Here is a 27,592-nt window from a genome sequence, read left to right as displayed (position 1 = left end):
AAGTCAGTCTACAAGCTTTCAAAATACCATGGTGAGCTTTGGTCCACCAAGGTATGTAGGAAAAATACAGAAAGAAAGAATGTTATGGATATGTGCAAGAAATGCCACTTGGCAAGAGGTTTAGACCACCAGAAAGCAACTTACTGCTACTGCTTGAAAGTAAATGACAACTCCAAAGGATATCGTGCTGGGATGAAGAGAGAGAGGTAGGAGACTTTAATTATGCTGCTGTCAAGACCAGTTAACCTTAAATAATTTCCAACAGGGCTTGATGGGCTCAGATTCACTTGTTTCCAGATTGGCGTCTAATTCTTCCAAAGCCTTCTGCAAGTTAGCAGCTTACAAAGGCCTAGTTTACCCCAAACCTGAAATATAAACTTGGCCATTAGCCTCTGTTTGGGTTAGTGCAGATTTTTGCTCCGTCTGTGAATTTGTCTGTGAATTTTTATTAGCCGATGTACCTGTGCTTTAACATACTAAAATATCTTTCCCCAAGGTCCTTAGTGTACATGCCACTGAGTTTACATTTCTCGGTTTTCATTTAATTATTTCCTCGTTAATTTTCATTGGTGTTCCCTTTGTTATATTTTTGATTTCTTATTTCACTGAATCTTTCCACCGTCTGGTATAAGTCAGACTAGCGTGTGTAAATGTTTCCAAGCACAAGGTATTGATTTAATCCTGCTTTCAAGTGAGTAATTACATTAAATATATGCATGGTGAAAGAAACAGTAATTCATTGCTCATCTTCCTATAGCAGCTTTGCTGGATTTGTCTTTCCCAGTCTGGGTCAAATCATTGTCATGTTTAACTAGAACCAAAGTCTCCAAACAAACCCTGTGATTTTGAGTCTATTGAGGATTTTTGAGTAATAAGCTTCTGTAAAAACTACAGGTTTTTTTTCTAGTTGCTTGTTGAACAGGTTTAATGAGGGAAGGTAATACTTGTCTTGCATATGTAGTAGACATTGGGATTAGGTCCATGAAAAGCTTCTTTATTCACACCTAAAACTAGGTCAACTTTGGAATTAGGGCTCGGTGTGTCCCTCTGAGGCCTGGTCTTGACTAGGAAAAGTGGTACCTATGTATTTGTACTTGGACAGTCAATCAAGCTGCAGGCATTACTCTGACTTGATCATTTTCCCAGTGCAGACACAGAGTAATGCCTTTAGCTTGATTTTAGTAGACCAAGTTGTACCATAGGTACCAACCTGGGCTACTTCAAAGAGTTAAAAGCAGCTCTTTGTAAGTGTAGTGTACAGCAGTAAATTACTGCTAAATTAGGGTTAAATTTAAACCTTTCACAAAGGGAACATCCCTTCATTTTTGTCCTGTAATTACTTATGTATTTGTGTCCATATGCATTATATGTAGGTTTGTAAAATCCTTTGAGTCAAGCTGTATGCCTATTGAGTCCAGCTGTATATCCATTTTGCTAGTGTTATAGGGCTTGATTCTATTCCTGGAAGATCCAGAGGAATATTTTAAATCACAACATTTATACATTGAAGTGTTATTTTATTAGTTTTAATACATCTGTGCATAAATGTTGTGACTTAAAAGACATCTCTGGACCTTCCAGCAGTATAAATCTATTTCTAGCCCTATCAGGCAATAACCTGTCACTGATGCTGGACTGAATACTGCCTGTGATGAGTGTAAATTGGGTTGGGAGGATAAAGAAAGTTCTGTGTCAGGATATCCAAAAGTAAAGTGGCTCTTTGAAGATGCTCATGACTTTGATATGTTAGAAGTAGACCTGGGGCAGTATGTAAGTGGCTCAGAGTACGCTATGAATTCATTTTATCTCTTGGCTCTGCAACTCATCAAATGGATTTCTCTTCTACACATGGCATATGTATATTATAATTTCTGCCATAAAAGCAACAGTCAGCCCTTCATTTTCTCCTTCAGTTTGAGCCATGATTATACAGGTCAGACTTCAGCTCAGTTGAAGAAAGTTGTGCAACAAAACTCTTTCTTATTTCTAAGCCCAGCATTGATTTCTTTTGGGGACCTGGCTGAGGAAGGGTTGCAAAGCTCTGCAAATGAGAAACTTTTGGTCATTGTTCAGCCAATATTTGGCCAAGTATCTCAGTCCAAATCTAAGTCTTTCTTTCTTGTACTGTGCTTGAGCTATAGTTCTAGCTATATAATGACTAGAAATTGCATTAATCGGTAAATTAAGCATTACAAAGTACAGTAGACTCTTCCTTTGTTTTGAAAGCAATCTTCATTTTGTTAAGCTGCTTGGCATCTGGTTTTCTGAAACAGTAGGAAAAATTATTTTAAATGTGCATTGATAACTAATATTAAAAGTGGATTAGTTATTCAATGAAATATTAAGTATCAAAATGTCTACTGATATGTACTACTACTACTACTACTACTACTACTACTACTACTACTACTAATAATAATAATAATAATAATGAATACATTTCTCTGAGTGAGTGTAATGCACACATTTCTTTCTGGGACCTGAGCCTGTGACTTTTTATAACCATGAATAAGCATTATTTATATGACTAAAGATTCCAGGATAGGCCTATGTAGTGTATAACACCTACTGTCATGTATCTGGGAGATGACCAAAATTAAAAAGAACAACATTTACAGTAGGTTGAACTCAAGGGGCTGTGAAGCAACCACTGTCCCAAAATCAAAGCGAAAGAAAGAGACAGAGGGAATCTGAAAAGCAGGAGTAGGTAACATAGCAGGGATGAAATTGTTAAAGAATCTGTAAAGAATGAATAACTTATGTTTATGGGGGTTTGCCCTGTGAGGTCCTGAGCACCCTGGCCTTCATCCAGCGAAGCACTCTAACTTAGCTTTCAACATGCCCTTAAGTGCTTTGCTGGTTTGTAGCCAGAATGCCCAGGACCTTACAGGATGAAGCCATAAAAGTCTTTGACGAAGTGTTTCAGATCAATGTGATTATCCTTGATTTATGACTTCTATGTGTGACCCTCAGGTGGAGGTGAGAGTTGTGAAAAGTGTGTATCTAACAGCTTTCTTTTGATTGTTAGATGCACCATTATAGGCAACGACTTCTTGAAGGATTTTGAGTCCCCAGTTTGTTTTGATGTAGCATACACACATCTTCAAGGTTTGGGATTCATCTCATATCATGCACATGATTGCTGGGTGCACTGTCATTCCAGGTGAACAAGACATTTAATTCTAGCAACAGTCCTATTCTAAAAAGGGCAGACTCAGGCTTTTCTGATGGACTTGTGAAATTCATAACTTGCAGAGGTGCACGCTGAAGATTCTTGGAGTGGAATTTTGCTCATTGAACAGTGGCCTTTCACGTCTGTTACACTAATCACCAACTAGGGTACCATAAAACCTCTCAGTGACCTCCATCTGAGGTATATATGTTGTCTTATGTAGACACTGCTTCCTATCTCCTGGTGGTAAAAAACTGAATCTAACAAAGCTTGGTAAGAGGCAGGCAAGTTTTCTACAGTTTTAGAGTTATTGAAGGACTACGTAATTGAGCTCCTCTCTATCCTTGTCTTTTCCTATCACTTAGGGAAGAATTACCTATTAAGCACTTCATATATGATTTCTGGTAGAGTGTGTCTCAGTACTATCTTGCATGACTTAGCCTGAGTTTGATGTAACTGATGGAGTTTTCAAAACTTCGGCTGAATTTTGCTTATGAAAACAAGATTGAGTTTGAAGGAAGTGTTTTTAAAACCAGTTGTTGCCCAAAGTCAATACTGAATAAAAGCAATTGTATAATTCAGTGCAATAGTAACAGTTTGTGTTTAGCATATTTTGTTGGTGGTGGTAATGGTAGCATCGCTGTGATTGTACAGTGGAAAGAGAAGCTATTTGACTCTGACAGTTTGCAAATTCAGCTGTATATCTTGCCAGCTCCTGCTTAAAAAATTATTCCTCCATCTCATTTCTCTGTACTTCTGTGGATAACCATGTGTGTGAAGTGTGTATTACATCTTCTGGAATCCTGGTGAAGGAAGACTAACTTCAGCACACTCTAAGCTCACCATGTTATGAAAAGAAAAGGAATATTGCTTCTTTTCCAGTTTGTGAGCATGCGTGAGGCAGAAGAAGGTGTGACATTCTAGCCCAGGGGTGGCCAACATGTAGTCTGCTGGCCAGAATCTGGCCCGCAGAGCATTTTTAGCCAGCCCATGAAGCCGTCAGTGGCATCATTTTGATAGCCAGCTGTGGAGCACAGGGCCTGCAACCTGTGGCTCTAGAGCAGCATGTGGCTCTTTAAGAAGCCATTTGCAAGTCTGGATGCTGTAACCGCTGACTCCTCCTCTGGCCCCCCTGCCCCGCTGCGCTGAAATAATGGAACTCAATTTAATTAGTTTAATGGCTGGCAGGATGGCAGAAGGGATCTGGCCCAACCACTCAGGTAGGGGAGGAAACCCTGTCACACACCTCCTAGCTCTTACTGTGGACATCCCAAAGACTCCATGTTCTGACAGCCAAACTCACTGTGGCCAAACCCTCCTGGCCCACCAAGGGCAGATCAGGGCACACCTGTTCCGATGGAGGAACAGTAACCAGTGCCAATAAGAGGTATAATGACAGAGCCTGTTACCTCCTGGAAAGACAGAGGGGCAATGTGACCAAATCTGAGTGGCATTGATACCTGGCTCCTGGGGCCTCTGCTTTCCTCCACTATGGACACAGACTCTACCACATGGAGACCCAGGCACTTGGCTCCAGCTCTATCCCATGCCACACTGCTCTGATTAATTCTTTCCCATTGACAGAGGTGTGTCTTGCCCTGACCACTGATGGAGGGCCTGGCCAGAACTTGATTGGCTTTGACCTTCCCAACAATCAGCCAATGGGAAGGCACACTGACTGGAGCTCAGTGGCACAGGGTAGCATCGAAACAAGTGTTGATTGGGAGATGAAATTGGTTGGAGCAGTACAAGCCAGCAGCAGCAGCTTTACTAAAAGTCTGCACTCCTCAGTGACACTTGTGTGTCTGTGCATTGTCTGCTGTATGCTTTGCCAAAGAGTTTGAGTGGCTTCTCTGGCCTTCTTCTATCTTAAAGTCACCACATCAAAGCGGTCTCTGTGTAATGGTCTGTGTCCATGGTCACCCCTTTTCGCAGGACTGTGATCAGTTTGACATAAAATAACTTACATGCTGAAGACTGTGTGTGAGCCCACAAGGAGTGGTTGCTCTCACAGCAAAACACTGTGCAAGGCACACCAGGTTGGAGAACTGAGGGGGCAGAGCAGTTCATCAATGCTGAATGTGAATCCAAGGGTGACACACACTTCAGCTACATTCAGAGTGGATCCTGAGAGTTTGTAGCGACCCCCAGACACTCTCTTAAGCCATTGTTACCTTTCTTCCCCAATGTGATTTTGACCCTTGCGGATTCTGTTTTATCCATTTCATCACCTCTAATTTATTTACAGTCTGCCTCCTCATTCAGATAAAATGAGAGAGGTGTTCCAAAGGGTTTTTAAGGCACAATTATCCTTCCCAGAGTCCCTTCTGATTAGATACGTTCTGATGATCTAGATGTTTTATAGTTCTAGTTTTAATGTCCATTTCAGGCAGTTCACAAGGTAAAAAAAAATAAGGTTTACTAATCTGTAATTTCTTGGAATGCCTTCTTTATATATATATAATTTGCTACTTTCCAATATTCTGGTGTGGTAATTGTCTTTAATGAGTTTTCATTTTTGTTTTATCAACTAAGCTGTCCCATTCCTAAATTTTATTAGAATATGTGGGTTTTTACTATTTGACGTAGGACACATATTCCCACTGGACTTTCTTAAAATAAGGTGTTGAATATTTATTGTTCAATCCAATGGTCTCATTAGCAGTTTAGGACTTTTTGATTTGCACTATATTTAAATACAGTTGATTTAAAACATGTCATCAGGGTTAGCTATCCAGCCATTGTCATTTTGTAACAGATGTTCATAAACAAGTCTGCTGGTGTAAAATGGTATGGAGATATTTTTTCAGCTACCTTGAGTGAAACTGTAAGCTGAAGGAGGAAATGCAGACAAAGCCTGTAAATATTTTCTCCTGGAGTACTTGCCTGTCCCCAGGTGCCTGCAAAAATGATTTCCTGGCAATCTGGGTGCATCTTTAAACTGCTGTTTTAGTGCCTCTTAAAAATCATAATTAAGCATGATAAACAGCTCTTGGTTTAGCTTTTCTACTGAAATTAACTGTTGTTGTAATTGACTACACCACTGGGGAAGAGCTATTGGAAGACATTTCCTGACAGGTTCTCAAAATTAACTTCTTTTGACTAGTTTTCCCCTGCTAATCTCTAGTCCAGCACTTCTGATGCCACTCTTGTATCTCAATATTAAAGAAAAACGGGAAATGTATGAAACCAAACAAATTATATGATCCTCTGCCCTATAAAAATATTGCTTTCCCAAGAGCAGTTTCCCCTTTACCTTACTTTAGGTTCTCTCTCCTCTACCCAGTATAGCCCACTGCACTCAGCCAGCCACAACAACAATTAACTGGTCATTGTTACTTAAATTTGTCCTTCTGGTCTTGTTGCACATGGACTCCATGATACCTTGGGATAGGGCTGACAACCATGGTGGGCCCCCTCCCCGTTCCCAGGTAATGGGCTATTGCGCAAGAGGGGTGTTCAGCCACAGAGATGTCCCCGCATGGGTGGCAGGTGAGCCGGGCGCAGCCTGGCCCTTCCCGGGCCCCCACCCCCGACATGCATGTGGCGTATGGCACTGTCCACAGGGGCAGGTGCTGTCACCTGTGGACATGCTCGCATGCTGGAGACTCACTCCTCAATGGTGTGTCTGGGGTTGGGCCATTGCCTGTGTGACTGGCCCACTTCTAGACGTGGCAGGGGCGGATGCCCTGCGCCGTGCCCCGGAGTGTGCGATGCACTGGGCACTTACCAGAGGGTGCGTCCCTTGAATATGTCTGGGGACATCCTGCTCAAGGTTGCCTGGCTTGATGAGCCCAAGGGAATGGCAATCACCAGGGTCCTATCAGATTACTTCTCATTTAAGGGGGCCTTTGTGTCTGGCTCTGGATCCAGCTGGGTGGTCCAGCTTGACAGTCCTGTCTGGTCCTCATCTGGGCCTGGCTTTTCCTCCAGCAACACAAGGGGCTCCTCTGGTGCTGCATTGAGGCAGGTGTGGGGGAGAGCTGTCCTTGCCCCCAAGGAGGCCATGCAGCTCCCAGTAGAATGTGCAGGTGTCCAGTCCTTCCCCTGAGCGCCTGTCCACATCCCTGGCCTGGCCACGCCTGTGGTGCAGCTCCTTTGTCTTGGAGCGACCTGCTCCAAAGTCTGGGTGGGATGTCCTTTGACCCCCAGGCCAGTGACCAGCCAGCCATAGACAGGGACATACTGCCTCGTGCCTGTGGTTGCCCTCTGGATGTCCTCATCCTGGCACAGGCCCATCAAGTCCCTGAGTTCAGGTTCAGTCCATGATAGGACCCTCCTTTTGATGGCCTGAGCAGGCTCCTGGGACCCTTCTGCTGGCTTCCTGGGGATTGCGGGGCAGTTGGCTGGCTGACATGGTCACTTCGATCACTGCAGGGGGGCTGTGAAGGAGTGGGGCTGCTGAGCTCAGCTCTTTGCTTCCTCTGCATTCACAGCTTCCTGCCACAGGGTCTCCAAGGCTCCCTGCGCCTTTAAGGCAGCCAGACACAGAAAGCACAGAGCTCCAATATAGCTGGCCAAGACATTTTTGCGCTCCAGCTGGCTGGCACCATGGAGGACTCCTCTTTCGAAAGAAGGGCTCCTGGAGCATTTACACATGCTTTTTTTCCCAAAAGAATCTTTCAGAAAAAAGCTTTTCTTCCTCATGCGGGAGCAGAAGAGGGCCACTGGAGAAAGCTCTGCGTTCTTTTGATTTCATATTAAAAGAGTGCGTTTTGTGTGTAGATGCTCCACAGGTTTCTTCGAAAAAGGCCCGGCTTTTTGAAAAAAGGTGTTAGTGTAGACGTAGCCTCAGTGGGTAGCATCTGAAAGTGTTTCTCTGGTGGTTACACAGCCTTCCTTATCATGCTCCTATTAGGAACTCATGTGTAACTCCCAACAAGAGCATTTGGGGAAAGTGATTTAGTTTAGTCAAGAAAGCTGAATAGACATGAAGTGGTCTGCTGTGCTCATCACAGAATTTTGCCTCTAGTTTTAACACCAGTTCAGCGCTTGGAACAGAGCATGATAGGAGCAGAGGTGTACTAAGCTCAGTAGTATAAGTTAGCAGAGTCTGGGGCAAGCCTTTTTCTGGTTTATCTTCACAACCAACTGAACTTCAACTTACACATTTAAAAACACAAAATGAACGGAAAAATAAAGCACAAAAGCCAAGTTCAGTTTTATTTCAGGTCAAAACCATGAAATTTTAATGTTTCCCCTGAAAAGCATGAAAAGGACCCGTATTTACTAGATGTTCCCTCCTTCCCCATTTTTAATGGTAAATCTACTGAGGTTTCTCTCAGAACAGAAGGAAAATTGTTTCAAAATAAATTATTTGAATTAAACCCTGAACAATTTACAGAATAAACTTACTAGTAGTCATAGTCTGGTAAAACCCGAAATGTGCTAGGTATTGTTATAATATCTAAGGAGGTAGAGGCTCTGACCTTCCTCTGGTCATTTTATAATTCATGTAAAATGACAATGCCTTCTTTCTAATAAAGAGATTTTATAGCTTGGAAGCTGTAGAGGGGTCTAATATTACCAAACTTCATTATCTTTGCAAAATGTGCTGCTGCAGTTCGTATATGATGTAATTGTATCTTAAATAATTAAAACGAAATCATGTGTTTCAAGTGTGCAAATGGTATCTTCTAAGACATTGTTTTTGCATGTATTTGCTCACAGAATTCAGTGACTTGCAACTGCTCTCTCTCAAGCAGTGGCACAGCTTAGTTGAACTTGCTGTATTAAAACAACATCAGGACATGACAGTGCTTGTTTCAGCGGTTGTCTGATGGCTGTGGCCTGTGCCTCAAAGCATAGATAAAAGCATGTGTTGAAGATTGAGTCTTGATGCTATGAAGGTGGGCTGCACGTACATTGAGAGAAGCATAGCAAATTGCATTTCAGGCACACATGTAATTGCTAATTTTGGTCCTGATCCACAAAGATTTGCATATTTGCTTATCTTTAATCACAAGAGTAGTCCCATCAAATTAAAGGTAAGCACCTCTGTGCACCTGCAGGGTTGTGGTCCTTTCTTCAACGATACTGGGATAATTAAAGCAGTGCAGACTACCTAATATGAATGCATTTATACTACTCTAACCTGTTCCTTATTTATGGGGAGGGGAATATGCTATATCAGTATAAGGTGCTTCTATATTTATATATATACAGCTGAAATAGGGACTATACTGATATAACCGTGAGTAGAAAAATCACATCCCTAAACAAAATATTTACATTGGTACAAAACTTGTATGTAGACCAGATCTTCATTCTAAATAGTCATCCGTGTATAGAGGAAATTCTTTATTCATTGCAGACCATTGTCAAAGATAGTCACTGACCTTAAATTACTCTACTTACCCTGTCAGCGTAGCTTCATTTCACATCGTCTTGCGGGCCAGTTAAAAGTCTGATATTAATCAAGTCCTTTTCTTCTGGTGCATCTCAAGTTTCTCTTTTGAAGGAAATATTAATGTGTAGCTTTATCTCTCTAATTTTTGTTTCCTTTCAAGAGCATTTTTGTAAAGATTTCCAAAGTTATGTTTAGTCTGTTCACAAATTGTTATATCAACATGTGTTTGAATCCATCCTGTCAGACACAGATAATATCTGTAACTGTGAAGAACAATGTGCCTCTTGGCAGCTCCAGGTCCTCTTTTTTCTCTTTCTAGCTGGGCAGTGGGTTTATTATGTCAGAGCCAAGAGACATTTAGACATATGTGAGGTCTTGTTCAGGCTAGTAGTCTGGTGCTGTTTTCCTTTCATGACATTTTCATAGCTGCAGAAGCAGGGATATTGTGGAAAATAGATAATTAAGGCTCATTTATAAAGGCTATTAATGGTTCTGGTCATAGTTAAATTTTGAAAAATCCTTGAATATCAAGCTTCTGGTTTTTTTCACTCCATATTTCTAACTTCACATACAAGAATGATACATGCACCAAAATATGATACTCAGATTCAGCAGATTATAACATTAATAATACGTTACAAGAGGTGTTTTGTCCATTGCGACCCTGAGATATGCATATTTATATTCATAACCCAATTTTGATGAAGCTTGGAGGGAGGGTCCATCACAGAAGTATTGTCCTGAAATGTTTAAACAGAAATATATGTGTAACAATTAACAAAACACAGCATGTGATGCATTGAACTTGAACTGTAGCAAATGCAATGGTTCATTTAGGTTAGGTCCTTCTTTACAGGAGTTTTAGCTTGCATGTGGAATTTTTTACATTTTCCAGGGTCTCCATGGTTTCTCTTCCTTTTTGTTGTCTCCCCCCTGTCTTCTTCCTATTCTTGAACCACAAGTTCTATTACAGTGAGGACAGATGTTTCCAGGTATGGCAGGAGGATGTTGACCATGACTGAAAGCCAGTCTCTCCTTCCTCCTGCGCATCTTGTCCTCTTCTGCTTGTTGGCAGGCAAGTTCAAAATGCAGGGCACCATCACGTATTTGTGATTTATAACCACTGTTATATATCAAAGTCTTCTTCCAATAAAGAAGCAGTTTTGTATCACTTTAAAGACTAACATATATGAAGAAGTGGATCTGTCCCATGAAAGCTCATCACCTAATAAATTATTTTGTTAGTCTTTAAAGTGCTACAGGACTGTTTTTTTGTTTGTGAAGATGCAGACTAACACGGCTACCTCTCTGTAGCTACGTGGATAATAACAGTAATAATGCCAGTATCATTTATTGACTTGTCTCAAGCATTCTGTGTGGTCATGTTACACCTCATTATGAGATTTCAGCATGGGAGAAGTTTACCTTGAGCATAATTACTAAAGTGACAGGTTTGCTTTTTATCACACTAGTAATTATGAAAATAGATTTTTCTTCTATCACTTTAGTAATTAGTAATTCTGTCATTTTAAAATCATTTTTAAATATTATTCAAAGTGCATACAAACCCTACCCTTTTATTCCATCCACTTGCTAAGCCATCTGTTTTCTACCAACATAAAAAGCTACAAATTCATGTACTGTATGCACCTAATTTTCAAACAGTTCTTTGAGCATCATGCATCACTTCAGATTGCTGTGTAGCATCGTTGAAGTATGCTGCATGGAGTCAGTGTTTTTTTCCAATAAAAGCCGGAAGCGTAGGGTTTCAAGTTCTGAACACATAATTGAGTGCAAGATTATTAAAACACAGTAAAACTTATAAAAATATTAGTCACAAGCAGGGGTGAAAGTAACTTAAAATTTCTTACATGCACTGTCCTATTACAACCTGGGTCCTTTAAATAGCTCTTTATATAGTTCTCGTCTGGCTTTTGTCACGGCTCAAACAGTTGCTGCTGGAGATGTGCACCAGAGAGCACCCTTTGCTTTCACCTCTGGTCACAATTCGTATCAGGATTGTTGTTTGATTCAACTGAATTCTAGACTATAATATTTCAGAGCATAGGAAACTTCATATTAAAAGACTGCAACATTCTATGAAGCATACTAGTGTGTCTAACAGGGGCCATTACCTGGTACACTACAGAGAGGGTATAATACACTCACTCACCATGCATCTTTTGGGAAATATTATGTCATAGTTTTGGGGAAAGGAGTGCTTTTTTTTTTATCCCAGCTAGTGATCAACTTACGCTCAAGCATGATGCCTGGTAGCTCTTGTCATTTTGACCTAGCTAACTTAATTCCAACTCATCAAATAAGAGTTGTTCTTAACAATTATAATTGTTGATGTTAATGATGCCTGGGCTGTGAACGCACTAGATCTCACAGAAGAATGTCAGGGATAGATCTAGGTTTCAATCTTCTGTGAGAGACTAAACACTTTGTCTCCCCATAAGTATGTCCCTGATCCTCTAAATAGTTATTATTTGTATTACTCATTGTATTATTTATTTGTACTACGTGCCCAGAGACCTCAGTCAGAGATCTTGGGTTCCAATTTATGCTGACATAAAATGTGGTGAAAAGATACTCCCTGCCAAAAAGCTTACAGTCTCACGGTGGCAGTCTGGTTTTTTCCCTTAATGTGCTTCTAGTGTTTCTTCAGATTTCATTCAGTTGTAACTGCACTTGGCTGCATGTTGAGCCTTCAGCCTTCAAGGCAGCTACCTGGGGTTTCAAGTGATTGGACAAAACAAAACTGAACAAATGGCAGAGTCAAAACTCACAGTTCCTGCCATTTCTCTTGTTTGATTTACAGACGTTTACACCTGGAGACACTGCCCAGTTTGCCCATTCTTAGAGTAGTCTCTGAGTGTAGCCATAATTCACCAGAGCCTTTCATTTCCATTCGGTAATAGAGCTGTGTCCTTTTGAATCTTTACTTCTTGCTGAACCTCCTTCTGAAGGCAGGTTGAAGGGTCACAGGTCATAAGCTGTTTAAAATGCATTCCAATGAAAAATGTATCGTGCAAGCTGGATTCTCTCTTTTGGGGGCTGGGGGGGAAGTGTAAAAGGGTGAAGGTAGTACTGGAGACTACTGGAATTTTTTATGATTTTGAGTATGATCCAGCATTTTTGCTGAAACTTCGCCAGAGTGCCAGAAGCCAGGCTTATAGGATATCAAGTTCTGTACCCTATTACATAATGTTTATCTGGATGGCCTATGCCATATTGAAATTGAATTTCATGAAATTACACTTTCCCTGACCTGCTGCCAACGTGACTGAAACAGTTGTCTTCTGCAGGATTCATCTCTGCCTAAACGTAGACACACAAAAAATCTTTACAGGAAAAATTTGGTCTTTTGCTGCTCTTGGCCTCACCTGTGAAGCTGTGACCACTAGTGATTGAGTGCCTAGATAGTATAGTGATAGGCATGCTGAGAGCTATGATAATTAGAAGAGTATGTGAGTTTGTAAAGGCAGTGGACGTATATTCGTTCTTATACTGCTAAATTTGTGACTCTGAAAGGATTAAGCAGGTTGGTTACTTTTCAGAGAAGAGATTCATTTTCTTACAACTGCTGATTCCTTTATTCCAAAGCTCACCTTACCATCATTTAGGAACTTAACAAGGGCTTATCCACACAAAAGTGTGTGCCATTTGTACTGTAGTGGTATAGTTAAAGCAGTGCTACCCCCTTAGTGTGAATGCAGTTATATTGTCATAAATGTGTCTTCTCCTTATTTCCATATAAGTAGAGGAATAAGCTGCTCTGCTGTAAGGCACATTCATATAACTGCATACACACGAGGATTTGTATCAATATATAACTACTTTGGTAGAACAACACACCCCTCACCAAAATAGTTGTACAAAAACTTTATGTAGACCTGGCCAAAGACTTGAGAACTCACATCTGCTTTCAGTGGTGACTACTCGTTAAACTTATCCACTAATTACAGCAGCAGTCTATCTCGCAAAGCTAGCATCTGATAAACCCTCCACAAGTGGTTGCTTTGGTTTCTAGTAGCTGTAGCTAGTGTTCATCCTTGATGAAAGGGACTGTGTTGTTTGGCTGGAAACTTACTCAGCTGTGCTTGCGCCTTTGATGTTATTTTAGCAGGCAGTTGAACAAAAGCTAAGGATTTGATACCTATTATTCCTAGTGTGTTTAACACTGTTGCACTCTGGTTGTAAACTGTCTAACAATCAAATCATAAACTTGATATAGCAAAACTAAGCCCTTTGTGCCTTTAATGAACCAAGGTCATAACAGTTAGCACTTCTAATCCTAAACCTAATCCTAAATTGCATTTAGATTCCAAAGTGTTAGTTCTGTTATCTTCTTTTAGTTTAGCTTCTCGGTGTACAGTATTCCTTTGGTGTGTATGGTACAGCAACTTTTATAAGCAATGTTGCATAACGTGTTTGGAAGTGCTAGCAAAGCCTTGCATTCTTTTTCATTTCCACATCCCATTATGGAGTTTGTCCTTTGTGTTAGAGGTATGATGGTGTATTGTCAAGTCATATTGCAATTAAAATGTGCTGAACAATTCTAAAGAAGATTTTGCATACACCTCAGAGATTTAAGTTAACATAAAAAAATTCTAAAATACCTACACCTTAATGAAGTAGTACTTAGCAATTGCATGTTGTATGAGTGTTTTGATGCATTTCTGAGTGACTATTTCCATGTTGTTCCATTTCTCAGGAGTGATGACTGTTAACCATTTCTGTCTGTGTAATCAATAAAAGTCGCACTGTGAAATGTGATCTGTCTTTGTTCTGCAGGCCAGCCTTGGGTGGTCTCCTTACATCATCTTATCGGCAGCACCAAGAGTCCTTGGCAGCAGAAAGAGAGAGGCGACGGCAGGAGAGAGAAGAGAGGTTGCAAAGGATAGAACGGGAGGAGAGAAACAAATTCAAGTAGGAGATAATAGTGTTCATTAATGATTTATTGCCTTAATGCAATACTTTCTTAAATGATAGGGAAATTACACTACAGTGTTCTTCCTCCGTGACCCAAGATGTAAACATGTTTAAAGATTGATATATAAAAACAAAGGGTATTATAAATTGTAGCATTTAATGACACTATCATCCTGTGCATATCCAGCCAATTACACAGGCTTGGCAATGGCACAGGACCCGATTCACTAGCCAGTTTACTCTCCCTCAAACCACAGTGTTTATAAGATGTACAGGTATGAGGGAGAGGTCTCGGGCTGCCCTCAGTTATTAAATACATGTCATCTTTAGGAGCATCTGGTACTTTTTCAAAATATTGCACTTTATACTTTGCCTCCTGAGACTCACAGAAAACAAAGGCCTCAGAATAAGAACACAAACAAAATATGGGGCCTAATCCACCCCCGCCCCCGACATTAATGTAAAGATGACAGTTTGGATGAAGCACATGGAGTTAAAATTTATATCAGTCTCTCTCAAAAGGCAGAAATCAAATAATTCTAAATTAAATAGTCTGCCAAAGACCTCAAACTCAGTATGCTCAATTGGGAGCTTTCAGAAGTTTGAAATACCACATATAAAAATGTGGTTACTTTCTTTGTTAGTTGCACAGATAGCAGATCTCATCCTTGTCTACCGGCACGTATGAAGTATTCTCTGCAAACTGAGCATGAGAAACAATTTTCTCTATGTTATAATCGGGGTGCGAGGGAAAGGGCATTTCTCATAAAACAAGTCAGAGTATAGCATGCTATAGGCTGGAAAGTGATGTTATCTCCTACTTAAAGCATTTATTTTATACCCCTTGAATATATATTAATACAAATTTGGCAGTAATTTTCATGTAAATTTGGGTACTATGATGCAGGATTTTCTGTTTTAGTAAACATCTAAACAAATGGAAACAATTGATTGTGCCTATAGTGACACTGTGAAAGAAGTTACTTTCTCTGTGGTTATTAAATCATAAATAGGAAACAAAGAACAAAGTTACCACAAGCCTTCTTTAGTCAGCGGAGCTGTTCTTCTGGCTCCATAAGAGTTCAGTGAAGGAAAAAAGAGGAGGCAGGCAAGGACTAGGGCATCACAAAAGAAAAATTGGCAACCAAAAGCTGTCCAAGTTCTTCTGAAACAGAAGCAATCAGAACCCCATCCTCTGGCCCCTTCCAAAACTCTCCCTCCAAATGGTTTCATATTGCTACAGCCTGCAGTCATGAGACAGCCAACATCAGCTTCCACAAAGGAAACTCCCAGACCAAAAAAGCCGCCATAGAGCATTTGGCAGCTTGAATTACAGATCTGCACATCTCACCAGAAACATGCAGTGGTAGTGTTGCCATTGGAGGTAGTTTCTAAGGTTAGAAAAATGAGAACATGTAAGTATTGAAGTAAAAAAGAAAATCTTAAATCCATTCCATGAGCCCCTCAAAGTTGTTAAATCAAGACTATAATCCTGTGAGGTGCTGGGCAGCCTGAGTTCCTAAATACAATGGTTGCCATTAAAATTTTTCAGTTAGCTAAAACGAAGGTTGAGATAACTAAATAACTTCTTTGGGTACCCATGCAAACTGGCATTTTGTGTGGAGTGTCCAGACTCCCAATGCATTCTGTCAACAGTAAATGAATCCCCGTGCCAGTATGGCCACAATCTAACAACGGAAGTTTTGTCAGAAGAGATCTTCTGACAAAAACTTCTGTTTACAAATCACTGTAATCTATACATAGCCTAGGACACATGCTTCCGAGGTGGGGAAGGGTGTAGGTAGAGGAGTAGCCTGGGGTGAATGGAGAAGCCTCTCAGGAATGTTTACACTGTGGTTAGATGTCCATTAGTGGCCCATGCCAGTTGGCGTGGGCTTGCAGGATTCGGGCTAAGGGACTGTTTAATTGCAGTAAAGACATTTGGAATTGGGGTGCAGCCTGAGCTCCAGGACCATCCCCCACAAGGTTCCAGAGCCTAGGCCCCAGCCCAAACTCCAGTATTTACACTGCAAGTAAACAGGATCTTAGCCTGCACCTTGCAAGCTTGAGTCAGTTAGAATGGGAAACCCGCAGGTTTTTAATTGCAGTGTACAAATACCCTCAGTTTTCTCCAGAATTTCAACTATTGTTTTTAACATTAACCTCTTAGCTGCTATGGTTACCAAAAAAAAATATGTAGAGCCTGTGAACCAATCTGTAACAAACAGATTGATGATGCCTTGAGTTTCAAAGAGACTGAAACATCAGTTGTAAGATATGCACTGCATCTTTCATTTCTAAGGGTGCTTATTCCAAAGCCGGTGATGAATGCCAGCATTATTGACTATTTTATCAAAGCATTTCAGAAATGAAGTATCATAGTAGGAAGATCTTCACAGTCTGCTCTGAGTGCTCATTTGGGGTAGGGCCTTAACAGTAGGATTGAAGGGCAGCAAGATCAGTTTCTTTCTCCCGGAAGGGACTCACCCTTTTTTAAGGAAGGTCTAGATCAGTGTTTCTTAAACTATGTTCCATGGAACACTGGTGTTCTGTGAACAACTCACAGATGTGCTGTGAGTGTCTGACACTTTTTTGGTATCACTGATGGTATTTTTTTTTATTATTAAAACCACATACAATGTTACTTCTTCATTGCTATGATACCTGATTAAACTATTTCATTTTGGTTTTGCTGTTTATGTTGCTTTGGGTTTTGTTTTGTTTTTTTTTTTTGGTCTGACAGTGTTTTTGAAGAAAATTTTCATAGCTGTTTTGCATAAAAATGTATTGTTTGGTGTTCCATGGTCTCAAAATGTTTATGAAACACTGGTCTAGAGGAGAAGAAAATATTTAAGTATTTTTATCTATTTGTACAAATTTACGAAGGTTTTAAGGGTAACTTCTGTATGTGAATACAAGGGAAGGGATATTGTAACTGTGTTCAGTTGTTTAGTGCATACACCATGGATGGTAAGTAATTTCATTTGATACACAGTCTATAACAAGGAATAAAGGGATGTAGTCAGTAAGTAACAGATTTTTTGAAAACTTCCTGGCACTGAGGTCTTACAGGTTCAGAAATAATCTGAAGTGATGAAAGTCCCATCAGTTTTGTCTAAACACTTGACATAACTCTGTTAAATGGACTATAGGGATTGATCTTGCTTCATCGGGGTGTGGGCTCGATGTTCTAGTTGTTCAAAGAGGATTTCTAACCTCTGCACTTCTTATATAACCCTGTGAGATAAACATGCTGCAAATAAAATAAAGAACATTTCAGGAATAAAAATCACACCCAGTAACTGCACTACGCCAAGTGTCAGGTAAAATTGATCTGGCAACAGTGAAAGAAAAGAGTTACTTGGGCAGTTGTAGGAGGAGAGAGTAAGAGGAACTATAGGAGAAAGAACAGCAGAAATGTGAGGACAGATGTAAGCTGTGACATTTAAGGACTTGCAACTTTTCCAGAAGTCAGGGCCATGAAAAATAATAGGCAAACATAGAATTATGTGCCAGAAATTCTATTTTGGGCTTTTAAAGCTATAATTCAAAGTTGCCTATTTTTATTCTAAGCTTAGTATCCTTCCCCACTCTACATATTTGGTACAATGGTGATATATACTGTATATACATATGAACACATATCCACCCTTTTCCACTTTCATTCAGAGAGCAGACACAAATGTTTTCAATGAAGATAGTCAACCTTCATTACCCTTAATAGTCTCGGTATTAGCTGTTTGGTTCTCTTACTGTTTATCTGTTACCTTCCTTATTCCTGTTCCTTCTTATTCCTTTATTTCCTCTGCAATTTATTGCAACTTTAGCCGTGATTATTTAGACAAAAGAGAGGAACTAAGACAAGCAAGAGAAGAGAGGTTTGTATCTTTTTCTTCTTGCTTACTATGTCCATTATTGTGTGGCTTGTGGCTGTCTAAGTACACTTTTAACCAGGCATGCAAGTGATAATTGTGTTTAAAAAGAAGCTTATAAGAATGTTGTGGTTTCACTAACTGAGAAGTGAGTCCAGTCATGGGCATACGAATAAATAAAAGTTTAGCAGGAATGGTATGCATGGTATTGGTTGATTGGCATAACTTTTATCTGTTGATTTGGGAAATAATAGCTAGAATTAGATTTGCACCAGAAATTTGCCAAAATATTAGTATGGTTATAGTTCATTTAAATCAGTGTTTCTCAACCAATGGGTATGACTTTTCAGGGGATGTCGTGAACGGCAGTTATATGGTCATGAGACAGTGCACACTTTATTACTATCAACAGCAAAGAAAATAGGCTAGCAAACAACAAAAAAAATTGCATTCCTCCATTCCTCACACAGCCTTATTCTTCAGTATCAAGTATTTTCTCAGAACCACTCAAACCACAAAAATAAATTATATAAACTTAACATGGTTAGGATAGTTAACTTTTTTACTCATTCATAATAAATATAATGGGAATTGCAACAAAATTGTACTCCAATTAAAAGATTGCCAACCAGAAAAGTTAAGAAATCTTTAGTAAGAAATTAGGTTCTTATGCCTATGAAAGAAGGAATTCAAGGAGCGTTCAAATAATAAATTGTCTTGTAGCAGTTCAACCTCTGTTTTCAATAGTTGTTATTAAAGATTAAATGGAATTCCTGTTTTCATCTGCAAAATGTCTATGTTGCTAAGTAGATAACAGAAAAAAATCAAGAGCTACAATTCTGTTTTGCATAGCATATGCTGCATCCTTGCCATTGGAAGAATACTAGAAAAAGTAGCCCATGGAACCTTTACAAATTGTATTTAATTGCTTTAATGTGAAGGGAGTCCTAGAAATCATCCAACTGGTGAATTTCTGTCTAGCAATAAAACTGATCATATGGGAGGCAATTTCCTCCTTCAGACATAGAGCCTGACCAAGCAGCAATTCTACTGTGGTTAAGATGGCCACTATTAAAAATGATTGTGACATTTCTAAATTCAAACATAAGCTGATGTGCTTTCCTTCCTCTTTACAGCCAAAAATGCAGCCATTTAAAGCACCTTGTGAAATGAAACACATCTGACCACATAAATACCAAATACTCATCCTAGCTGGGTAAAAGCTATAGCAATCCTGCTGGTCAGCTAGATTTGAAACAAATTAGAAGTGAGTCCTCCAACATTTTCAAGTTGTAATGGAAAGTACTAAAGTAAGCTGGGGTATTTTTTGGAAATGTTCACCAGCAGGGCATCATTGCTTTGCCATCTGGGCCAATTTTACCAATCATTAGCAATACATCTTGATGTATATGCATCTTGAAATGAGAAGCTAAGTTTTAGTTCCTTCTCATGAAGAGGAAAGAAACATTCCTTCTCAGTACTATGCAAATTATGGAGGAAGATCCTACAACAGAGATCAGTAATCAGTCATTCATTGCATTGGCATTATCTAATTTTTTAAATAAATTCCTTTGCATCAGACATGCTCTGACAGTGTACTTTTATGGGCTATTTTTGCAAACCTATATCATACATTATAACAAAAGCCATGTTAAAATCTTTGTGTAAGTTTGTCCAGATTCTTGGAGCAGTATTATAATAGCCAGTGCTTTTTGTTTGTTTGTTTGTTTTTTTGTTAAAAAAGAAAAAGGTAAGAAATGAAGCTGGTACTCAGATGGCTCCCCATGCCCCCAAGCAATACCGCAGCTAGGTCTGCCAAGGTGCCAGCACTCAGTATTGGCAAGTACTGGTAATAGCACATATTATATGAACCTCCATGTGCAGCACCTAGGCTAATTTGTGCCCTGAGCCAGAGCTGATTAATGTCGGTGCAAAGTTTCCCATTGACGTCAGTGGGCTTTGGATCAGAACCTGAATGAGGAAGTGTAACTCTGTATTTCCTTTGATTTGCAGGTGTGAGTCAGCAACATTATTTTCATGTAGTATTGTGTTTGATGGCGGATGGTTGGCAATGATAGTTTTAAAAGGTCCTTGCAAAGGAACCCTCCCAGAACCTTTCCTAGATGTTTAGAGTTCAAATGGAAACAGTTCTTGTTCTTATCCCACCATATAGCTGTTGACTTTGCTGATGCAGAGGGTTACATACAATTCCCAGGGCACTGCTCACAGATCTAGAGAACTTTCAATTACATTTTTATTCTCATAAACAGAGTAAATGAATTTTTTTGCTTATGAAGCTTTACCAAACTGACAGCCTGGGGGGATTTCTGCCTTTTAGTCGCAGAACAGGGTTCCACATATGCACTGGCACTGCATGTTATGCCAATCCAGGGGAACATAGAATCATGTATTATGGCAGCAGTACTTTAGCCATGGACTGGAGGATCCTCACTTAGCAGAGAGACAGTTATTCATTCTTTATATATATTCAGACCTTGGTCTTCATAAGTCTGTTAACAAGGCATCTTATATGATGGTGGGTTTTTTTTATGTAGATACCTGCTCACTGGGAACTGAATTGAAACCACCCACTCATTTAACATCACTCACTGAACACGTGTGAAATGGAAACAACTTGTGATCAAGACTCATACTTGTTGCCTGTTAGTAAAAAGCACCTTTGAAACCCTCACTAAGGTCCTGAGTTATCCAGTATCGACCTGAGTCTTAAATCTGAATATTCTCTGTCTTCAGTTTCTTGTATAATCCTGTAGATCAGGGTAACTTGCAGTGCCAATGCATGTGAGAGCTACTGCTATGTGATTCAGTTTTTAGATTGTGAATAGATACAGTTGTGTATGTGGACAGGCTGCTATTTTCCTGGCAAATTTAATTCTGCAGCACAAAATACCACAAAAGCTATAATGTGAAAACAGCTAAAAGAAAACAGAGGGCAATAAAATATTGTAGTTACCCATATTGCGGGGTGGGGCTGGGGAGGGGGGTCAGTCCAAATAATTTCTGTAGTAAATTAGCATATTGCAGAAAGCTTCAGTGCAACCAGCTGTTCGGTACCTGGTTTAGCTAAACAATCTATTTCACTGTGTCTTTATGAGTCCAGAGCTCCATCTGCCCAGTTTGTAGGGAACGGGAAGGCAGAATACCTGACTGACTGTGGTTAAAATGAGAGCTGATTTCGTTAACTATGTAACAAAACACTATGATAATGTTTGTGAAGGGCTTTCTCTTCTTTTGGAAAAAAAAACCATTCTTTAGAATTGGCTTCATGCTAGAACTGTAAACAGATCTTATTTTATAACCATACAAGTATGTGGCTTGTTATATTTTCATCTGAAGTCTGTAGGGGTTCCTTTTCTTGCAAAATCTCAGTTGAAAGCATGCCTATACCTCCAGAGGAATAAAAGAAAATGAGTTTGTTCTTCATTATTGTGGTTTATAATAATGCAACTTGCATCAGCAAGCACAAGAAGTGCTCTTCAAAAACATCGTTATGTGCTGTATAGTTACACTTGTAAATGTGCATGATTACTGTAAACACTAGGCATGTTTGTTACCATGTATGTCTGATTTTCTTGTCCTTGCTGAATTTAATATACACGTGTACAGTAATTCTGCCTTGAGTGAGGCAGGACTGGGGAATGGGGTGTTCCTTGTTATGATGTGTTTACAGCAGTGGGTTATTGGAGGATCACCACATAGTCTTTCAGGGACATAGGGAGCAGTCTTGATTAACCTGTTTAACAGTTCACTTGTGGGTAGCACAGAGTTAGGCTCATGCTACAGCTGTATTCGTAAATATATTCCTGAGCAAATAATGGTGGATAAAATTAGCAGACATCTGGAAGAGGCACATAGTCCAAAGTTATTTTGGTCCAAATGTATAAAGCTCAGTATGAAGAATATGATTGGTAGCTGGTCTTAATAAACAGTTAGTGAGTTCTGCCTGCCTAAAATGCAAAACAGATGTATCTTTGTTCTTTTAAACTGACTTTGATGAATAAACTATATGTGACGTCAGGTCCAAGCTATTGGATGTCTGAGTCCGACAGAGAAATTTTTTAGAATAAAAAAAAGAGAAAAGTTTCCATTGTAGACTCTGGAAAGAACAAAGTGAATTCCAGTGTATTGCTCTTCGAGCAAATAGAAGCAGGTTCAGAGCCTTAGATAGTCCTCAATCCAAACATTTATTATTGGTATTATTTTCAGGGAGAGCTGCTTTCGTCTGTTGGATTGAACCACATTTCCCACTCCCTGCAGCAAATCTAGGATTTTGGCTATTCCAATCAGTTCAGGGGGGTTAGGGTTTTTCAGTGGTTTATTTTTTTTGGGGGGGGGGCAAGATAGGAGAATGCTTTCAAAAACAGGGAGGCAGAACTGTGTAGACAGGATACAATCTCTAAGGGTTGTTTAATGTTACCATTTTTGTTTTGTCATGAACATCTTCACATTTTTTTGGTTAATGCCTTGTACTTGGGTGCACATTTCCTGGCAGACTGACCCAGCAGTCAGTTTAGCACTTTCTCCCCTGTGTCAGGAAGGCAGCTCATTCTCTGCAGGTGCTTCATCCATAAACAAGCATCAACCACTGGCTCTTCTTTCTTTACGGAAACCCTTTGGAATTTGACTTTCAGATACAAATACTTGGAGAAGTTGGCAGCTGAGGAGTATGAGAAGGAGCTGAAAAGTCGGAGTGTATGCCGTGGCAGAAGTGAGCTGTCTTTGAACTTGAGCTCTCCTTCGGCGCCATCCTCTCCTATTCCCAAGTGCATCAGCCCAGCATCTATAGAGTCCCAGGAGGATCTGAAAACCCCTGTGACACCTCGTGGGACACCTCAGCCCTCTGAAGGTGAGTGCAAGGGAGGATGGGGAGAAAAGTGCTACTTTCATCATTGCACCTCTCTGTTTAGTGAGTTTTTGTGCATGAAATCGAGAATGTAAGCTCGAGGTGCCAAGATTTATTTCAGGGGTCTTTATTTGACACCTTGCTCTGTGCTGTCTGTGTGAAATTTTTTTCTTGCTTTTTTAACTGCCTTCTGAGCTATTTATACTAGCAATATTTGTAATTCATTTTTGTTATTGTGTATAGTTATTACTGCCTGTTACTAAAACAAAATAATTAGAAAATGCAACATACAGAAGATCTTATTTTAGCATCATGTTCCTGGTATATCAGTAGTTACTGAATACTAAAACAACATTGCTCCTGCCAACACATTTTGCTTATGTGAGTTCTCTGAAAGAAATACAGATGCTGAATGCCAGGATTTTAACAACCTTCCAGCATAGTGCAGGCTGAATCTGGCAAACAGAAGAAATATTGAATTTAAGGGAAATTATTTTGTTATTTTTAATGCACACAAAAAAACTTAAAGTTGAAGCAAAACTAGTCATGGGGACCAAATGCAATTAGGAAGAAGGAGAGTAGAATTTAGTATGTTATGTGGTTTATTTATTGGCATGTAATTTATTGGTGCCTAGTGCTATTATGCATGCACATCATTCCACCACTTGCATCATGTGTCCCTTTCTCCAAAGCCCCCAAACTTACAGAGATGTATATTCTTGCCACGTGACTCTGCATTAACATTGGGAGCCTCAGTGCATGTTGCGGATAAATTATTGCTATAATTTTCTTTTCTTTGATTTGATTCCCTGCTACATGCTCTTGGTAATTAATGCTTCTATAATGTGCACTGCTTGGTTTTATTGGGTATCATAGCTGTGAAGCCTGCTGTAAAACAATACAACTATGAAAGAAGATACTGATGTTACACTCCAACTTTGGGTATATTTACTCTCATAGCATTAAATCTCAAGTCAAGCTTATTTAGAGTTTACATGATTTCTTTATTACACTAGCAATTTCTTTGAATACTAGAGCCCGCACAAATCTCTCTGGAATAACTGCTTATAAAATATGGCTATTTAGCTGGAATGTTTCTTTCAAAATATTTTAAATCACAGTTCTTCAAGTCCATTGTTGCTGTTAGAGCAAATGAGCTAGATTTTTCCACCATTAGGGTTTCACGACTGGGTAAGGAAGAAGTGTCTCTTTTACGATGATTATTTAAACATATTTCCCCTGGAAGCATTTTAACAATGACATTATAAAATGGAGCATGTGTTTAGAATATGTGCAGAGAGCAACTCCAGGCCGTTGGACAATTGAGAATCTCTCATCAGACAGGCAGCAGGTGCACAGGGCATCTGACGTGAAACAGCTAACAAAAAACAGGTACATGGGGCAGCCAAAAAGATAGTTCCTGGAACTGGCCAAAGCAACAGCAGGCCTATAGCACATGGGCAGGGCAGTAGCAGGCAACTTTTGGCAGGAGGCAAGTCCAGGCGTTCTTTAGGTAGCTAGGGTAGTATCAGAATAGGGGCCCTGAAATGTGTGTACTTCAGTGGGATTTTTGCCTCAGAAAGGACTATTTTCTCAGGTCTTCAGTCCTCAGGAAAGCAGCATTGGGAAGCAAGGCAGGGCAGCAAACATCCCTTGCTGTTTCTTAATGAACAGGGAAAGGCGTTTGAGTAGATTGAAGAGAGAGGAGACACCAGTAGAGAATGAGGTCTGTGTGTTATAGTGAGACTCGTGTTGCTAAGGTTAGACATACACTTAGGATAGGTGGCAGAAAGTAGGACGGTGTACACTAACAATCTTATACACTACAGTTAAGTTGAATTATGTTGAGCCTGCAGGTACAGCTAACAATGTTTAGGTTTTAGGAAATCATCTTCTTTACTTCTGCTTTGGAAACATACAACACGGATTGCTCTTTCGTCATCATCGGCAGCAACAATGTAAATCTGAACACCTGCTGCCCAGAACTTACCGCAGCTGTATTGGAATGAGATAGTACCTATAGTGGGGTTTCATGACTTCCAGAGAGCCCTGCAAGTCCCCAGTGTTCACTACTCTGGAAGTGTTTCACTTTTCTTTTTGCCTGTGTTAGACTTGTATTGTTGAATTTTCAGCAGAAACAATAACCAGATCTGAAAACCTCTTTAGCTTCCTTCCTGCTGGTACATCCAACCATAACTCCCATTGATTTAAAGAAAGTAACTTATTCACTTGGTTTTAATTGTAAAAATTAAATGAAATCGAATTTTAATAGAAGGGGGTGGTCATTTAAAGGCTGCCAATACCATTCCAAAAATTCTAGTAAATTCAACTCATTCTCAGCAAGATTTACACACACACACACACACACACAAAATGAATCTTGCTGAGATGAAAACATGATAAGTGCTCCGATAAAATTGGCAATGTCCCACCAGTACTTAAGGAAAATCTACTTTTCTGCCATTAGCCCAAATTTAAATCAAATTCTTTCCTCTTGGAACCAAAACCATCAAGTCACAAGCATAATTATAAGCACAATGCTATTTTTGTGACAATGCATGCTTCCCCATGCCCACCAGCATGCTTCAACACGTATATGGAGGGCTCACTTAAAGGGATCAGAAGATTAAAGTCTTGGTCTTCGTAGTGTGCCTGCCAACCAGTGTGCCAATTGTCATGGTGGTTTTTCTAAAAGGTAAATGGATCCAGTAGATGCTGAACTGAAACCAACAATTCATTTCACATAGATCACCAAATAGATATCTGTGGGGAAAGAAGTTTAGCACATCAGCATATATGCTCTCCAATATCAATATGGCCCTTAGAGTGCAAATACAAGAGACAGTTGTATGGGGAGCTCAATATTTTTATTCTCTCTGTTGTTGAATGTTTCATATTTTTGAATTTCATTGCCAGAGGTGTTGGTGGATTTATAGTATTGATTACATTGTTTTGGTACCTCTCAGATCATTTGACATTATGTGAGAAGCTGAAGAGACACCATCAAAGTGTTTGAGTAAGAGCACTTCCATCTTTTGTTCTGGCAATGCTGTGCTGTGCCATAGCATTAGAAAGGGCAGAATACAAGGCACTCCCTGAACTAGGAAGAAGATAAATAACATACTCCGAGATGGTATATTGCTATTTACACTTATATATATAGGCTTGTTGTAATGTAACACTTCCATCTGTTACATGGGGACTATTATTAGTGCAAATGTAATGCGTAAAAATGTATTCTAAGCTACTTTCTCTTTAGTTTTTCCTCTCCTAAATATTTATCAGATGTTCCCAATGCTTTCTCCTGTTAAATTAACATCTTTGATGGAGCCACCTGACCATGATATCATAAATAAAGCCAGATCTGGGCAAATGTTGGACTGTTTCTTTCAGTCAACAGGGAACAACTTTTCAGTCATCAAAGAGAGAAAGGTCAAAAGTTCTGTCCATGTGCCAGTCGTTTGAGGGCTAGCTGATGACAGCAGACTCTGTATATGGTATAATCAGTTATTATTACAAAGTGGAAGATTCTTAAATTGTCTCATATATCTCAGGATTGTGTTAGTTCAGTGTGACACAGCCTGACTTCTTAAGGAAATTTCAGGTTGTATCTCAGGAGTATTGTACTTCGGGATTGTCTTGAAAAGAGGTAGTGGTTACCCTAGGCTTTGGGTGTTGTTCTGGACGTATGTTTTCTCAGGCTAAATCCATTTACCTACTCTCTAAAGGACGGAAACTTTCAGGTTGTGCTTCCTTGTTACACTGTATCACCCAAAGGGTCAACTGAATTCTAATCTCTTTAGTTCTCGGAATGTCATTCATACATAGCTGAGTCCAGAAATCCCCAGGGGGCCTGAAGTGTGTCTTGCAATATTGTAAATGAAAAGTAAGCAACAAGGGAAAGAAACTAATTTGAATAAGCTATTGTAGTGCAACCATCTTGCAGAAGATCTAATACACAGGTGATGCACAAACTGTGCAGACCCAATATGCATGTACATTTTCAACACTTTTGCATGGCCATTTTGGTTTGCCAAGAGTAGTGGGCTGCTTGATGTGAATATGTATGGATGCTTTCCAGTGTCTTCACCACATAAAAAAAATTCTTGCATGTAAAATCTGCTGGTTTAGGTGAATGACTTAATTTCACTGTGTCAGTGGTAAAGCAAGAAGGAGGAAACCAAGTTCACCATCAACAATGTATGCCATCTGCCAACCAATTACAAGCTAAATTTATGCCATATGCCATCCAATTGGAAGCTAAATTTATGCCATCTGCCAAGCCGTTGGAAGCTCAGTTCAGTTTTGATGTGGCTATTCTGAAGTAAATGTGCATGAAAAACATATGCTTTCTGTCAGCCAAATTTGTATGACACTGTCATTTCCAGACTCTGCCA

The 27,592-nt window shown here is 39.7% G+C and overlaps 1 protein-coding gene across 6 annotated transcripts in view; it reads left to right on the top strand.

Moving 5' to 3' along the window:
- FHOD3 (formin homology 2 domain containing 3) overlaps positions 1–27,592 on the top strand; it is a 639,020-nt gene that overhangs the window by 499,997 nt on the left and 111,431 nt on the right. For all 6 annotated transcript variants that reach the window (XM_074988019.1, XM_074988017.1, XM_074988015.1 and 3 more), the window contains 3 exons: positions 14,322–14,456; positions 18,287–18,337; positions 22,984–23,198. In XM_074988019.1, the coding sequence (XP_074844120.1) occupies positions 14,322–14,456; positions 18,287–18,337; positions 22,984–23,198 (401 nt within the window). The remainder of the gene's footprint in view (positions 1–14,321; positions 14,457–18,286; positions 18,338–22,983; positions 23,199–27,592) is intronic.

This window comes from Carettochelys insculpta, chromosome 2, assembly GCF_033958435.1.
Source record: "Carettochelys insculpta isolate YL-2023 chromosome 2, ASM3395843v1, whole genome shotgun sequence".
In the NCBI taxonomy this organism is placed as follows: Eukaryota; Metazoa; Chordata; order Testudines; family Carettochelyidae; genus Carettochelys; species Carettochelys insculpta.
Note: the sequence above shows the minus strand (reverse complement) of the source record. Positions and strands in the feature narration are given on the sequence as shown.